The sequence below is a fragment of the Sphaerodactylus townsendi genome, linkage group LG14, assembly GCF_021028975.2.
Source record: "Sphaerodactylus townsendi isolate TG3544 linkage group LG14, MPM_Stown_v2.3, whole genome shotgun sequence".
Lineage (NCBI taxonomy): Eukaryota > Metazoa > Chordata > Lepidosauria > Squamata > Sphaerodactylidae > Sphaerodactylus > Sphaerodactylus townsendi.
This window is the reverse complement of record NC_059438.1, coordinates 32275729-32292398: the sequence shown is the minus strand read 5'-3', so window position 1 is coordinate 32292398 and position 16670 is coordinate 32275729. Positions and strand designations below refer to the sequence as shown.

The 16670-nt window shown below is 46.0% G+C and overlaps 1 protein-coding gene across 1 annotated transcript in view; it reads left to right on the top strand.

Annotated features, from left to right (window-relative positions):
- The first annotated feature begins 433 nt into the window (after positions 1-433).
- ATXN10 (ataxin 10) overlaps positions 434-16670 on the top strand; it is a 74209-nt gene continuing 57972 nt past the window's right edge. Inside the window, exons 1-3 of the mRNA XM_048516005.1 lie at positions 434-614; positions 3288-3479; positions 8073-8155. Of these exons, the coding sequence (XP_048371962.1) occupies positions 490-614; positions 3288-3479; positions 8073-8155 (400 nt within the window). The 5' untranslated portion in view covers positions 434-489. The remainder of the gene's footprint in view (positions 615-3287; positions 3480-8072; positions 8156-16670) is intronic.

The following is a 16670-nucleotide window of genomic DNA, read 5'->3' as shown; positions in this document are numbered from 1 at the left end:
GTGTGTGGCAGGATTTTTAACATATTCAGGATATAGCGGGGTGGGGTGTCTGTCCTCGCTTAGTGTCCCCTTTCAGTCACAACCCCTCTTTAAATCCTCAGCTTGGCCCTGCATTCTGTTCCTGCCCATCAATGTCTTCTCCTGTTGCTCAAGGTAATACTGGTTGAAGTAGGGCCAGACCGCCCCTGCTCCACCTGGGTGCGTGGGGGGGCAGGAGATCCGGGTTCGATTCCCCCCACGTCTGGCGACTCCACGGGGGGTGGGGGGGGGATGCGATCGGAAGGGTCCTAAAGTTGTGCAAAGAAAGCCACGGGTTCGATCCCCCCACGGCTGGCCTACTCCACGGGGGGGGGGGGGGGGCGATCGGGAGGGCTGTAAACCTGTGCAAAGGAAGTCACCTACGCCGGGGCGGAAAGGCCGCCTCGGTTCCGTCCCCGCCTTTCCCCGCTGCAGGGGCGGAGCCTGGAGGAGGCGGTGGCTCCGACCACGATGGCGGAGCCGGCCGAAGCGGCGCTGGACGCCGTGGCGGCGCAGCTGGGCCAGGCCGCGGCGCCCTCGCGTTGCCTGGCGACCGTGCGGCAGCTGACGGGCCTCTTCCGGGAGGCGCGCCACAGGTAGGGCAGCCGCCGCGGCACTTGAGGACGGCGCGACGCGTGTCTTCCCAGCATGGGGAGGCAGTGGGGAAATCGGCCTGGACTGTCCCCCCAATCGCCAGGCCGGGGGGGGGGGGGAGAGTCGAAACGGCCTGTGGGTTGGTTGCCAGGGAGGCAGAATGACTACTTTTTGTTTTGGGAGACGCTGGGGTGTGGGAAACGTGTGGGGGTACAGATGCCCTCAGGTTGTCTCACTGTCTGTCATTTCTGAAAATAAAGTGAAAGCAAACTCTGCTTCCAGTGGACTTGTCCTTTCTACTTGCATCTGTTCCTGCACTGCCCATAGACTTTAGGAGCATCCTGCAGACTGGTGGCAGCGCCAGCATGGAAAAGCTGCGGAACTCCCTGCCACAGGGACTGGCGCAGATCCTTGAATCAAGGGCGGCTCAAGCAGGAGAGCAGTACCAGTTGAATGAGGGAGCAGTGCTGGGTTTAGATGAAGAGAGGCCCTAGGGCAGTGGTGGTGAACCTATGGCACTCCAGATGTTCATGGACCACAATTCCCATCAGCCCCTGCCAGCATGGCCAATTGGCAGGGCATGGCTACTGCCCTAGGCAGGGCATTGAAAATCCCACAATTCATAATTCCTCCTCTAAAGCACATAAGATGTTATTGTTAAATACTATCATGATTGCAAAAAAAAGCATAAATGAAACTTTTGCCACAATCTAACTTTGTAAACACTTCCAAAACTTTTGTTCATGCTCAGATTAGAATCTAAAAATAAAAAGGAAAATCTTCAGCGTTTATTAGAAAGGAAAAATGAAGAGGTGTTTTCATAAAATGGGGCCATTTCAGTGGAGTCCTGGAAGGACAAAATTGGTACAGAATTGGTACAGTGCTAGTGTCGAGTTCCCGGCTTAAGACAGTATTATTCTGAAAGTGTAAGTAAAATTACTGAAGGGTGGTTTAGAGACTACAGTGCATTATGACAGCATGTGGAAGAAAGGCCTATGACTGCGTCAAAAATATTATATACCTTGCCCGAAGGCCCCCTAGATTTTGAGGCCCTAGATTTTGACCTGGCAAGCCTATAGGTAAATCTAGGATAGAGATGAGGAAGGACCTTTTGAAGCAGTGGTTCAATATCATGCTAATTTTCTGACTTCAATGCTGAAAGTGAAAATATGCAATTCAGTGAATCCAGAGATGGTTGTTCACTGTATACAAAGTTGACCATGCTCCCAAAGTAGAAGTGGATGTAATCTAGTATGGACTAACCTATTAGGATTGAATAGCGATGAAATGTTTGACAAAATTAGGACACTGAGTTTGTATGCAAGGTCTGTTTTTATTTTGGTTCAACTGGATTTATGCATGTTTGATTCTAACCTGTTTGTGAATAGGCTAGTGCCCGGCTTCCCGAAAAGACTGGATGTTTCTGGCAATAAATAACTAATGGAGAATGCTTAAAGGAGAGGTCCAAAGTGGTCAACTCAGTTTGTATTTTGCAACATGATTTCCAGGTTCTGTAGCCCCACCTTCGTTCTTAATTGGGATTCAGTTGCTCAGATCACTGATCTTAGCAGGTGTATGTTCTACCATGCATATCTGGACTGGGGTTGGCACGGTTGTGCACCTGCTGAGGCCCTTTGCTACTTATTTAGGGCCCCACTGGTCTACTGTTTTATTTTTCTGCAGTAGACGAACATGACTACTACCTGGAATTCTTGTGCCATAGTCAAAGAGGTATAAGCCAGAGTGGAACAGTGACACTTTCAGGCTCTTTTCAGTGCTCTGGTGTGAAGTTATGAGGTGGAGAGAGTGGCACAGATGAAGGAGTGTAGAAACATTTAGTAGTGAGGAGCCTAAAATACCAATCCAGGGAGGAGTCTACTTACGCTTCTCTGCATGATGTAATTATTTGACCCTGACCCCTTCCGCACATGCAGAATAATGCACTTTTAATCCACTTTTAACGTTCTTTGAAGCTGGATTTAACTGTGCGGAATAGCAAAATCCACTTGCAAACAATTGTGAAAGTGGATTGAAAGTGAATTATTCTACTTGTGCGGAAGGGGCTAGGGCCTGTCTCCTTCCTACTGGTTTTTTCTGGTAATTTTTTCTTGAGATCCTGGATACCTATGTGTTTCAAAGCCCATGTAACCTTTCATTTGCTGTCCTTCCCCTCTTGCCTAGGTCAAAACAGTTTGGATTTTAAACATTTAGTTTAACAAGGACTTGTCTGGTACAAGCAGCATTATCCTTCTTTGATGCAGATTCATTTATTTTAATCAATTTGTATGGTGCCATTCCCGTGTGTAGATAATACAGTTTCTTTCATGTATAATTTATTTTGTGTTGTCGAAGGCTTTCAGAGCCGGAATCACTGGGGTCCTATGTAGGGGATCCGATTGCACTCACAATGGGTCTGAGTGGAGTCCTTGTGGGTTTTTGGGAGTCCAGAAAGTCTAGGAGGGTGAGCTTCAAATTTGCAGAGACGTTGGCGTATGATTGGATCAATTGAGGAGTTCTTAATCAAGGTGTTGGTTTTTCTGGTGATTTTGTTGGTTGGGTCCTGTTTTAGCCAGCCACAGATGCAGGCAAAACATCAGGAGAGAATGCTGCTAAAACACGGCCATACAGCCCAGAAACCACACAGCACCCTACTATATTTTATTTTTTCATTTCAGAGAAAAAGCAACAGAGAGCGTGTTCCAAAATCTCCTGCAAATTTTGAGGAAAGGGACCAGTGACATTGATGTGGCCGGCAAGGACGTCAGTGCGCTGGCCCACCTGGATGACTGTTTACTGCTGCTGTCAGAATGCTTCCGATGCCTGCGGAATGCCTGTGTTCAGTGTACCAGCAATCAGAACATTCTGAGGTATGGTAGCAGGCAAGGCTTCAACGTTCTTTAGTGCTTAATTGATTGTCTGTTTATTTGTTCATTTAATACATTTCTCTGGTTCCTGCGCCCTACTCCAATCAACATTCTGGCTGTGCCATTGTGTACCAACTGTAGCTTCTAGACAGTCTTCAAAGGCAGCCCCAAATAGAGCATATTGCAGTTATTTCATCTAGATGTTACCAGGGGATACAACACAACGGCAAGATCTTCTGCCTAGGGAAGGCTGCAGACAGCATACTAGCCAAAGCTGGTGAAAGGAACCCCTTTGCCACATATTTACCCAACAGGGACCTCCCAAGCTATGAACCTGTTCCTTTAGGGGGAATGCAGCTTCATCCAGAACTGGAGATATCCTAGTTCCTGGGTTAGACCACCCCACCAGTAGCCCCTCTGTTTTGTTGGGATTAAGTTTCAGAAGAGGAGGAGGTTTTTTGTCCCGCCTTTCTCTCCTGTAAGGAGTCTCAAGGCGGCTTACAAACTCCTTTTCCCTCCCTCTCCCCACAACAGGCACCTTGTGAGGCAGGTGAGGCTGAGAGAGTTCTGAACAAACTGGCTCAAGGTCACCCACCAGGCATCATGTATAGGAGCAGGGAAACAAATCCAGTTCACCCGATAATTTGCCGCTGATGGGGAGGAGTGGGGAATCAAACCCGGTTGTCCAGATCAGACCATTAAACCACACTGGGCACTTCCACAGGCCCCTGTGATCTGTGGGAAATATAAGGTAGATCTGAGCATAACCTCTGTGTTGGTGGCAACTCAGCCCAAATTTCTGGATGACCCAGAGGCTTTCCACAGATTTTGGAAAGAATCAAGTGATCAAGATGAAACTTCGGGGAGCTGTAAAGGCCAGAGGCCAAGCGACAGAGTAGCATTTCCCTATAATCACACTCTCAATCCCATCTTTGATTTAGGATTGGAACCACCACAGAACAGTGCCTCCCCATCCCAATCCCAAAAGGTGGTCCAGAAGGACACCATGAGTGAGAGTATCAAAAGCTAGTAGGAGAATTAATAGAATCACACTCCCCCTGTCCACCTTGTAATGCAGTTCATCTACCAGTGCAACCAAGGCCATTTCAGAATGGTACATTTGAGTGACAATAGTAATTCAGTTTCTTTAGGAGGCATTTACTGTCTCCCAGATCCAGTCTGTCTGCCCGTCTTTCTGGCAGATTTAAGCAGCCAGCAGGAGTAAGGATAGCACAAGCTGAGATCTCAAACTTCCAAGAATCCTGTCCAAAAATGGACCAAGCAGCACCCTGAGATTATCAAATCCTGTCACTGCTAATGTAGAGTTCGAGTCGGAACAGATACAAGAGATTTTATCAGCCAAGTGATCATCAAAATTATTGCAGCGGCTGCAGAACAGTCCAACTTTTTCTGTAGACTGGAACCCAACAGGCTCATGACCGTCATGAAGAGTTCCACAGGACTACACTGTGGCACAGTGGCTTCCACAGGTCTACACTATGACGCAGGTCTACACTGTGGGGCACTGTGGCGCAGCAGTGGCGCAGTGGCTAAGAGCAGGCACACTCCGATCTGGAGAAACCGGGTTTGATTCCCCGCTCCGCCGCTTGAGTTGTGGAGGCTGATCTGGGGGATTCAGAGTAGCCTGTGCACTCCCACACACACCAGCTGGGTGACCTTGGGCTAGTCACAGCTTTCCGGAGCTCTCTCAGCCCCACCCACCTCACAGGGTGTTTGTTATGAGGGGGGAAGGGCAAGGAGATTGTAAGCCCCTTTGAGTCTCCTATAGGAGAGAAAGGGGGGGATATAAATCCAAACTCTTCTTCAAACTCTTCTAATGGCAGTGGAGAAATATTGTTTCTTTGCTGTCATCACCGCCTTGAATTAGGTTTTAAAATGAGCTCTAACTCAGACCTTGTTGGATTCATCCTGACTCTTTCTCCAACGTTCCTCAGATTCTGTCCCTTCTGTTCACATTGTCCTCAGCCCTTCAGTGAACCAAGGAGCTGCCCAGGCACTTAGTCCCGAGAAAGGGTGCCCAGGTGTGATTGTGTCCATTGCTTGAGTCATTTCCTCATTTCAGAGGTCAACCAGTGCATTGACTGGAGTGGCAACTGTGTCAGCATGAAAATCCTTGACTGCTGTCTGAAAACCAGTTAGATCTATCTGGCTATGTAGGTGGATCATCTTGTAGAGTTACCAACCAACCAAGCCTTTATTGTCATATAGGACGATACAGGTAGGTTACAAAAAACAAATTTAAAACAATCCCCAGATAAAGTAATAATAGAGAATCTCTTAATAGCAGAGAGAGACAACAAGAGTAAAAAGAACAGAGTTATCCTAGTAGTCTGTATAATTTCTATTGAAAACTTGGCCATCAATTCACAAACTACAGGATGCCCTATGCGGCATTGTGTTTAGAAACTGGGCAATCAACTTTGGAAACAAAAGCTTGGTTGAGAACTTTTAGGTTCTGGTTGCGTATTCATTTTCAACAGGACTCTTCAAGCTGTTTATATTTAATGATAACTGAACCCTTGAGGAGTTGTGGTACTCTTTTGGGCTGCAGTTAGGAGAAGTCATCTAATACTCTGTTGCAGGAAAATAGATGATCAGGGAGAAGGAATTGGCTCTGGATGCCTTGATATATTGCTATTATACGCGTAAGGATGCTTGTATGAGGAGGAAAAAAGAACAGTTTGTTCATTTATTTAGTAAAGTATTTCTGTCCAGCCTCCCCTCCATCACCATAAAAGGGAGTCCACACCTGTTCCCAGAAACTACAAAATAAAAAGGCCAAGGTAGATATTCTCCCAGATCTGTGAATGAACCGAAGAAGTTCTGAACACGCTGAGGGACAGAAAGCAATGAAACGTTGGTTGAAGAAGCAAGACTCGCCCCTGAATTCATGCAGTCCTACCAAGGAAGCATCATTAATTCTTGATGGTACCCTGTTTCCCCGAATATAAGACATCCCCGAAAAATAAGACATAGTAGAGGTTTTGCTGAAGTGCTAAATATAAGGCATCCCCCGAAAGTAAGACATAGCAAAGTTTTTGTTTGGAAGCATGCCCGACGAACAGAACACAGAAAAATAAGACATCCCCTGAAAATAAGACATAGCACATCTTTGGGAGCAAAAATTAATATAAGACACTGTCTTATATTCGGGGAAACACGGTATATAAACTGGCCTTTGGGGTGCACTCCAAAGAAGGTGAGGTCCATAGACCTCAGTGAGACTCATTTTCAGTAAAGTCACTTGGGGTCAGGTTGTTAGGGACTGATAGACATAGAAAAGTGTAACTGTTTAGGATGGCACTGTTAACTGGCTCGTTTATGTTCAGGGTAGCAAACGATATTATGAGGTTTCCTGCAAAAGTCGCTCGTCTCCTTGCTTTCCAGTACCCATTTTGTGCCAGGAAACATTCCCATCCAGAGGCTATAATTTAAATCTGAACATGTGCCATTTCTATGTGGAGAAATTTTTTGTCAGAAGTGCAAATGGATTTTGATGTTATCTCTTAGTGGCGAGCTTTCTGTACTCCGTGCAAACTCCGTAGGGAGTTGCGCCACCCTTTCGGGTGATGTAAATCCAAAACATCGGCAATTGCGTTCCCAGTCCTAAAGCCCTGGTGGAAGTCGGCTACATTAGCTCCATCCCGGGAAAGCCGTCGCCTGCCTCCCTGCGCCGGCGTTCCAGTCGGATGCCAGTGGCTTTTTTGGCTTTCTGGGATTCCCATTGGCTTCAGTTACAGCCTTTCAATTTTTTGCTTTGGTATAATTTCCAGGGTTTTGGGTGGCTGTTTTTTTTTTAAACGTAGATGCACCAAATTTGCAGCATAATTGCTGGTGACTCCTTAACAAAACTCCCTGAGTTTGGTACAGATTTTTCTTCCATTTGGTGCAGTTCTCCTCCTTCAATCTAACACCCTTTCAGAGGCCTCTGTGCTTGTGGCCATCATCACCTCCAGTGGCAGTGAATTCCATAGTTCAATTAATTGTATTTAATTTAATTTCTTTACACAAGAAATTATAAAGAAATTAATTTCTTTATACAAGAAAGGTGGATTTATATCCCCCCTTTCTCTCCTGTAGGAGACTCAAAGGGGCTCACAAAGTCCTTTCCCTTCCCCCCTCACAACAAACACCCTGTGAGGTTGGTGGGGCTGAGAGAGCTCAGAAGAACTGTGACTAGCCCAAGGTCACCCAGCGGGCGTTTGTTGGAGGGTACAGGCTAATCTGAATTCCCCAGATAAGCCTCCACAGCTCAGGCAGCAGAGTGGGAAATCAAACCTGGTTCCTCCAGATTAGAATGCACCTGCTCTTAACCACTACACCACTACTGCTCCCTTTCCTTTTGTCTGTCCTCAGCCTATTTCCCAACAATGTCATTAGGTGCCCACTATGCTGTCTGCTCTGCCCCTCCAGATAGCAGGAAGCTCAGCCAATCATTGCCCGAGGACTTTTTGTATATTACACTATGGCTTCATGGAGTGGTACATCCATAGTTTTATAGCAAACTGTGGTTTCTCTGTTGTCGTTTTTTAAAATTAGAAGTGCTTTATTATTAAAATGATCTTTTTGTAACAGGAATTTGGGTCTGATTGACGATTCTGTCCACCTGATCCAGTTGCTTCGGAAATTAGAAACAGACCTGGAGTCATCATTGACAGGTAAGATGCTGGAGCAGGGTGGTAGTGTTTTGAAAAGGAATGGAATCACAAGTCCCCAGTGAGGTTAGGGTTTCTTTTGTTCTAGTGGAAGCAGATTGTGCTCTCTGCTCTGTATTTATTCTCAGTTTTTTGCAAAAGGAAAGAGTTCAGTGATCTGATTTAATACACAGTTTCGATTGTTGGGGTTTTACTGGAACGTGCATCACACCCTGTTTGGACTTACAGTGCTATTGATCTGCATCTTTTGCCCATTGTTTCCCCCTTCTTGAGTTAAGCCTACAAATAAAGAGAGATGCATCTAACAAGCCTGCAACGGTTTTTTTAAACCACAAGTTCAGACTCCTTTAGGCCAGCATGGTGTTGTGGTTAAGAATGCTAGACTCTAATCCAGAGAACCGGGTTGGATTCCCTGCTCCTCCACATGAGCGACCTACTCTTATCTGGTGAACTGGATTTGTTTCCCAGCTCCTGCACGTGGTGTCTGTTGTGGGGAGAGGAAGGGAAAGGAGTTTGTAAGCTGCCTTGAGTCTTCTTACAGGAGAGGAAGACGGGGTGTAAATCCAAACTCTTTAAACAACCATCTAACTGAATTCATATTTTCACTTGCATCGTTGAAGACTAGTCAGAAAGTTAACATGATATTGCTCCAAAACAGATTTTGTCTTTCTGTGCTTGTTCAAAGTGCCAAAAGTCACCTCCAGTGGCAGTGAATTCCATAGTTTAATTAATTGTATTAATCTGGGTGTTATGATGGTGGCTGTGCTATTCAGTGGATGCTCAAGTTTCTTTCATATGGAATGTCTGGTTTTAGGAATGGCTGCTCCGCAAGCATAGTATAAATATCAACTCCTTCTTCTTCTTCTTCTTCTTCTTCTTCTTCTTCTTCTTCTTCTTCTTCTTCTTCTTCTTCTTCTTCTTCTTCTTCTTCTTCTTCTTCTTCTTCTTCTTCTTCTTCTTCTTCTTCTTCTTCTTCTTCTTCCTCTTCCTCTTCCTCTTCCTCTTCCTCTTCCTCTTCCTCTTCCTCTTCCTCTTCCTCTTCCTCTTTCTGGATTGGACAAGTTTATGTAGGATAGGCCTATTGTTGGTTCTTAGCCATGAGGATTGAATGAGGCCTCCAGGTTCAAAGGCAAAGTGTCTGATAGTTAGGTGCTGGAGAGTAATTAGCAGGGGAAGGTTGCTATCCAGGGCCCCAGCTGGGGGACCTCCTTATGGCAACTGCCTGGTCATTGTTGGAGACTTGGTGCTAACCTAGGCGGACATCTCATATAATGTAACATAGCTTCTTCTGTATTGAAAGGCTGATCCTGACAGTGATAAGAATTCAGGTTCTAACATATCTGAATGTTCTCTAGTGGTATTAATTTGGAAATTGCATATGTTCTAACCAGGAAGGGAAGAGATTGCACACTTGGAAAAAATGAAATTAGAAATATATTTTATTAAGCCGGTTATCTCGACGAGGATGTGGGTGTTCTCTCTAATTCCGCCCTGTGGCATCTATTTTAAGTCCTCAATGTGGTGTTGGGAAAGTGGGTAGGAAAGTCCAGAACGTCCAACAGTTTGGAGCTGGTTAAACACGTGGTGTGTCTTCTCTGTGCCTGGCAGACGCCTGCGCTGCGGTGGCTGGGCTGCGGAGAGGAGTTTATTTTTAACGGCGTATTAATGAATAAAGCAGTAGAAAAGGAAATGCCGAGCAAAGTGCTGGGTCTTAAATAACGGGTCTTTTAGATTGTTTAGATTAAACTTCAATTTGTGCTCTATCTTCTGTGCAATGTGACATGACTGTTTTTTTTTTAATATAAGGGAAGGCAAACCATTCAGACTGCCCCAGGTTTTCCTGCAGTCACAGCTTCCCTATTTAGTTAGTTGAGATTTATAACCCACTCCCCACCCTTCAAAGCCTTTTATATAAAACCTCACATCTCCTTCTCCAGTTTGAATCCTGTGCCAGGCAAGGCCCTTTTCTCCCCTGTTAGCGTGACATTGTTTGAGCCCCGCTCTGGGATGGATGTACTTAAAGTGTTTTGATTGTAAATCTCCAAGGAAAAAAAAGTGTTTTAAATTAACTGGTTGTTGTGGGTTTTCCGGGCTGTGTGGCCGGGGTCTGGTAGATCTTGTTCCTAACGTTTCACCTGCATCTGTGGCTGGCATTTTCAGAGGTTCATCACAGAGAGAAGTCTGTTACACACTGTGTCCAGCGTAACAGACTTCCTTCTGTGATACACCTCTGAAGATGCCAGCCACAGATGCACGCGAAATGTTAGGAACAAGATCCACCAAACCATGGACACACAGCCCAGAAAACCCACAACAACCAGCTGAATCCGGCCGTGAAAGCCTTCAACAATACATTGTTTTAAATTAATCTTCCAGTTTTCTAATTAATGTATTTTCTGAGCAGATATGCATGTTAATGGATTGTGATGACGCAGCAGAAAGTTTATTTAGAACTAAACAGGCTTATTATCTAGGAACGTAATCTAAAATTTCTGTTTGCATACACTTTTCTATGTGCCTTTAGCATAGATAACTCCTCCCACTGGGTTAGGAGGAGGCAGCTCCTGACTTTGACTTCTGGTCTCTGCCAGAAGAAAGCACCCTCCCCTTTTAGGTGCCTTCTGCCTAGAAGGGGGTGACCTCCTTCATACCCTTTTAGTCCACTGTTCAGATAGCTTAAATGTAGCTTTTTTCTTTTCATCTTTCTCTGTCTGCTTACAGATTTCATAGACCTTTTTTGTGTGTAATTTTTCTTCCCTGTGTACTTCAGGCAAGGCAGTAGAAACAAAAGAACCTTAGAGACATGCTTGCCCTCCTTTGATAAACCAGCAGTGTCCATACGAATTTTTGATAAACCAGCAGTGTCCATAGTTCCTAGAGGCAGGGGAGATACGATACTCTTCAGCAGGGGTGTCAAACTTGTGGCCCTCCAGCTGGTCATGAACTACAATTCCCATCAGTCCATCCTAACATGAGTATTGGCTATACTGGCAATGGCTGATGGGAATTGTAGTTCATGAACATCTGGAGGGCCGTGAGTTTGACACCTGTGCTCTTCAGGATTGGTCAGCATGGCTCTTCTGGGTAGCAAATGAAGGCTGGGAAAGGCTGCTGTCCGAATAGAGGCCAAATACTGGCATGCATTTGAGGGAGAGAGTGATAATGGTCTATAGTATGCCTCAGTGCAATCCCCCGTTGTTCGTAGGAGTCCGTGTGCTCCACAGAGGACAGAAATCTTACATTTGCGGGGGCCCTTTCCAGTGGTATGCTTCTGGGGTTGTCAGATGGGTGTGGAATTAATTAGTCTGATTCAATGCAAGCTAGCCACCAGAGGGCGCAGACATTTTAGGTAGATATTTTCATCGTCACGTTCCCCCCTCCTTGCAAAAAATCTGGCGGGAAATAACAGGCAAAGCTGCCCTGCAAACGATGGCCAAGCTGCTGAGACTGCAGCGAATGCTTTTCATATTAGAGAGAGAGAGAGAGAGAGAGAGAGAGAGAGAGAGAGAGAGAGAGTTTGGATTTATATCCCCCCTTTCTCTCCTGTAGGAGACTCAAAGGGGCTTACAATCTCCTTGCCCTTCCCCCCTCACAACAAACACCCTGTGAGATGGGTGGGGCTGAGAGAGCTCTGAGAAGCTGTGACTAGCCCAAGGTCACCCAGCTGGCGTGTGTGGGAATGCACAGGCTAATCTGAATTCCCCAGAGAAGCCTCCACAGCTCAGGCGGCAGAGCGGGGAATCAAACCCGGTTCCTCCAGATTAGATACATGAGCTCTTAACCTCCTATGCCACTGCTGCTCCTAAAGGGAACAATGAGGGGAAAAACCATGCCCACAGCAGTGCCATGCCTGAAAGAACGAGGGTTTCTCCTCAGCCAGGAGAGGACCACATCAGAGGGTTGGCTGTGCAGGTGAAGAGAACACAATTGGCCCACTTTATGTTCTTAGTGTATAAAAGTTCTGGGGCTTTGATAATGTGCATCTGGTTTGACCCATTGCCAGTTTCCAAGCAAGTCCATTATGGTAGGTTCTGGTACAAGAATACAGAGAACCTCCCCCCCTCCCACTCTTGAGCCATAGTTTCCCGGTGCCATATATTTTGGCACGGTCAGGAGAATTCTGACTCAACTTGTGTCACAGGTAAGGTGTAATCTGGACCTAAATCATCAACTGTGAGAGAAGCAGGGCTATTCCTGCAAACTCCTGAGGTGTAGACCAGGGGTGTCTAACTCTGGCACTTCAGATGTTCATGGACTATAATTCCCATCAGCCCCTGCTGGTATGACCAGGGACTGATGGGAATTGTAGTCCTTGAACATTTGAAGTGCCAGAGTTGGACACCTCTGGTGTTGCTGCACTGCCCCACTGCCTCCAGAGGACTTTTATTTGTTTGTTTGTTTCTTGTACTTAATATACCGCCCCATCCCCTAGGGGCTCTGGGCGGAGCACAAATCAGGAACAACAAATCAGCAACCCCACAATAAAACAATAAATAACAGTTAAAATAATTCTAAAACATTCCAATAACTCCAAAAACATTACAATTTCAATAGGTTCAGGATTTCAGTAACCCAGCTCAATGGCTGTCGCTTGTAAGTATAATTCCAAAGATGGGATGGAATATATAGGGGACGGCACCATCAGTGGCTGGCCTCCCCAAAAGCCCGGCGGAACAACTCCGTCTTGCAGGCCCTGCGGTGTGTGTGTGTGGGGGGGAGAGATTGTTCCACCAGGTAGGGGCCAGCCTGGCCAGCCGAAAACCTTCCAGAGGGCTGAATGGACTTACACCACCCTTTTGGATGGTGCAAGTCCGTGGTGCTGTCCATGGTGCCTGTGGGTTGAAAGCCCTCAGCCAGACTCGTATCAGCAGTGGGGACATCCAGGGCGGCTTGTCCCGGGTGCTGCCATTGCCGTCACGTGTCGGGGCCATGTCGGGGCAGGGCAGGAGGTTGTGTATGGGCAGCTGATGCCCTGGGCGCAGTTTCCCCTCCCTTCATCACTGCCCCCAGTACCTGCAGTCCGAAAGCCTCCCCCGAGAACGTCCTGAACTGCCCAATCCTACACTGGCGTCCAATCAGACATCAGCGTAGGGCGGAACACCAGCCATCCTTCTTGGTCAGGTTCTCCAGGGAACTGCAACGTCCACTCACCTCCCAGGTTGCCCACCCTGTTGGCGCATTTGCAAAAGAGCAATTTGCCATTGCCCCCCCCCCCCCTTAAGATGGGGTTGTTACTTGCAAAAGAACATTGCTTTGTCTTTCTCTGCTCCGAGGACAGGGAATGGGTGCCAGTACTTTTCTACCACGATGGAAGCAAGAACTATAATTTCACTGTCAAAATAATATATTTACAATGTTTTTTTTCCTGGGGATAATTGCAGCAGGATGACAAATAGATTATATTAATCAAAATTCTATGTCAACATATGGCTGAACTTTTTTATGATTTCTCATATTGGTGGTATGTTTGTAAAACATTTTCCAGTCTGTAAAAATGGCACCTTTATTGCAGTTTAATGTTGGTAGTACTGTGAAATAACTGGTATAAATGAAATGTAGACCACTGCTGTTGACAGTAAGAATCTGTCACTCATGTGGAGGAGTGGGGAATCAAACCTGGTTCTCTAGATGAGTCTACCACTCTTAACCACTTCACCACACTGACTGCAACTTCATGCAGAGAAATGCTTGCTATAAAACTTGTGTGAATCTTAGAAAGCTGTAGGGAGTGATAAAAAAGCAGTTCTTTTGGGGAGTTGTATACCTTGAAACTCTGAACCATTGTCTTGGGATTTGCATTAAGGGTTACATTCAGGACTTTTTAGATCGGGGGGAGGTGGGTGGGATTGGGTACTCGTACCTCCCATTGCGATCTTTCACGTTAGCACAAAAGTGCTGAGGTGGCTGGAACCATGTAGCCCCCCCCCCCACCCCCCATTTCACTTTGCAGCGGTAGAACTGCTACTTAGCTGTGTGTGTGTAAAAGGGGTGGGGGGGATATGTCATTTTGTAGAAACAGAAGAAACCTTTAATTATCGTACAAAGGACTAGTTCGTGCTTGCCAGCTCTTCACTCAATTTCATGTTGTGATGTTTTGTAGTTGAACGTGTAAACTGATTCTGTTGCGATGTATTGAGGTTGAGAAGTATGACATGATGTTGAAGTTCAGTCTGGGGTGTGTATGTATGAATCAGTTGTCAAAGAATAAGATACTATTTGGTTTTGCAGTTACCAAGCAGAGGGGTGTGTGTGTGTGTGTGTGTGTGTGTGTGTGTGAGAGAGAGAGAGAGAGAGAGAGAGAGAGAGAGAGAGTTCTCGTTCTTGTACAGTGGAACATGGGACAGTCTTCCCTCTACCTTATCCTAAAATGTAATTATGAAGCATTGCTGAAGATCCAGGTTGAAATTGCAGATATATCTGTATACACTCATTAAATCATTTAACCAGTGTTTAGGGCTGGCAGCTTGCAGAGTGGTTGGCACCTTTAAAAGACTGATTCCCTGCTTTCTGCACCCTGTACCACCATTTGACAGCAGGATCATATATTCTGTGTTCTCTCCTATCTTGACTCTTGTTCCCCTTGATCCCTGATCCACAGTGGTCCCTAGAAGTCTTTTGTACAGCTGTGCAGTGGGCAACCATGTTTTTTAAAAGCCTCTGTTTTAAAATAATTAAAAATAAAAGGCCCCATCTCTGGTTTGTAACTGGATGAGCGATGCGAAATTCCTCAGTTTCACAGAAGACTGACTTGTAGTAACTGCAAAAACTTCATAGTCCTTGGAATGAAGTGCAGTGGGTGAGCCCACCCAGATTATTCTAGGAATCCACCTAGGTTTTTAAGATTGGCTACACCCTGTGAACTGGTATGTCATATGGCCATGTGCTACGGTGGACGGGCACCACGAATAACTCACAGTGGGTGGTCAGTCCTGTTCACTATTTTTCTTGGTCACCGCGTATGGGTGAAGTTCAGGCTAAGTATTGGAGGGACTTTATTTTTGCTGATCTTATGCAAATGCTTTTCAAAGGGGCACTGTTGCTTGCCTGTATGCTTCAAAGGAGATAGTTTAGGAGTTTGGGGGGTTTTTTTGCTTGACGATTATTTAATATTAATTAAACCTAAGTATAAGTAAAAGCAGAGTGCATTGTTAGTTACTTTCAAAGTGCCAGGTGCATTGATTTGGTGGTGCTTAAGAGTGTGTGTGTGTGTGTGGGTGTGTGTGTGTGGGTGTGTGTGTGTATGTATATATATATGTGTGTGTGTGTGTGTGTGTGTGTGTGTGTATACATGCATATATGTGTGTGTGTGTTTATATATATATATATTCTCTTTACCTCTATATAGGTCAGCCATTTAAATTTATACCCTGCCCATCCCTGAAGGGCTCAGGACGACAATACAACAAAATAAAACAAGATACAATTAAAATAGCAATAAATATTTAAAATACGACTACAACAAAATTCAACATTTACACACATGATGGCGACTTAAAACCCCCACTGTTCCACGGGAGGCCAGTGATAGTAAATGTCAGCCCAGCTGACCCTTAGGAAATGCCCAGCGGAAGAGCTCCGTCTTGCAGGCCCTGCGGAAAAAACTCAGATCCCACAGGGCCCTGATCTCACTCGTGAGCCCATTCCGCCAGGTGGGACCCAGGACCGAAAAGGCCCTGGTCCTGGTCGAGGCCAGCCAGCTATCCTTCAGGCCAGGGATTACCAGCAGGTTCTCTTCCGAGGAGTGGAAGGACCTGATTGGGCAAAATGGGGAAAGGCGGTCCCTAACATACGTGGGTCCAAGACTCACTCCCCCTGACAGACACCTTGTGAGATAGGTGGGGCCGAGAGAGTTCTGACTAGCCCAAGGTCATGAAACAGGCTTCATTTGTAGGAGGTGGGGGGAAAAATCCAATTCACCAGGTAAGAGTCCGCAGCTCACGTGGAGTAGTGGGGAATCAAACCTGCTTCTTCAGATAAGGGTCCACCTGCTCTTAACCATTATACCGTGCTGGCTCTCAGCATTCCACCAGACTGGTGGAGATGAAATACCTCTCAGCAGCTTCCTTTTTAAAAACATCCAGCCTGAAGAAATGATTTGCGGAGCCTGCAAGCAGGCACACTGTTCTGTATAGTTTTGGTTGGCTGTATAGTTTTGTTGCTTATGCTTATTGGTTCTGGATTTTGCTGTCATGTCTAGAGTCAGCATAGCAGACATTGTCCAGTAGACTTGCCACTAGAGAGAGCTGTGAGGCATTCTTTGGGAACAGGTTATATGAGCTGAGGACTGCCTTTGCCCAGAGGCATCCCCAGAGTGTGAATCCTGCTGCGTTTTCAGGGTGACAAAACTGAAAGCGGATATGTTGAGATGCACTTTATATTGACTGTAGATACAACTTTTAAGTAATTATTACTGAAGCATGTTCAGTCAAGTAAAAACACGGTGTGGGTGTGTGTGGAGGTTTAGCTGAGGAATTCAGATTAGCCTGCGCACTCCCACACACGCCAGCTGGGTGACCTT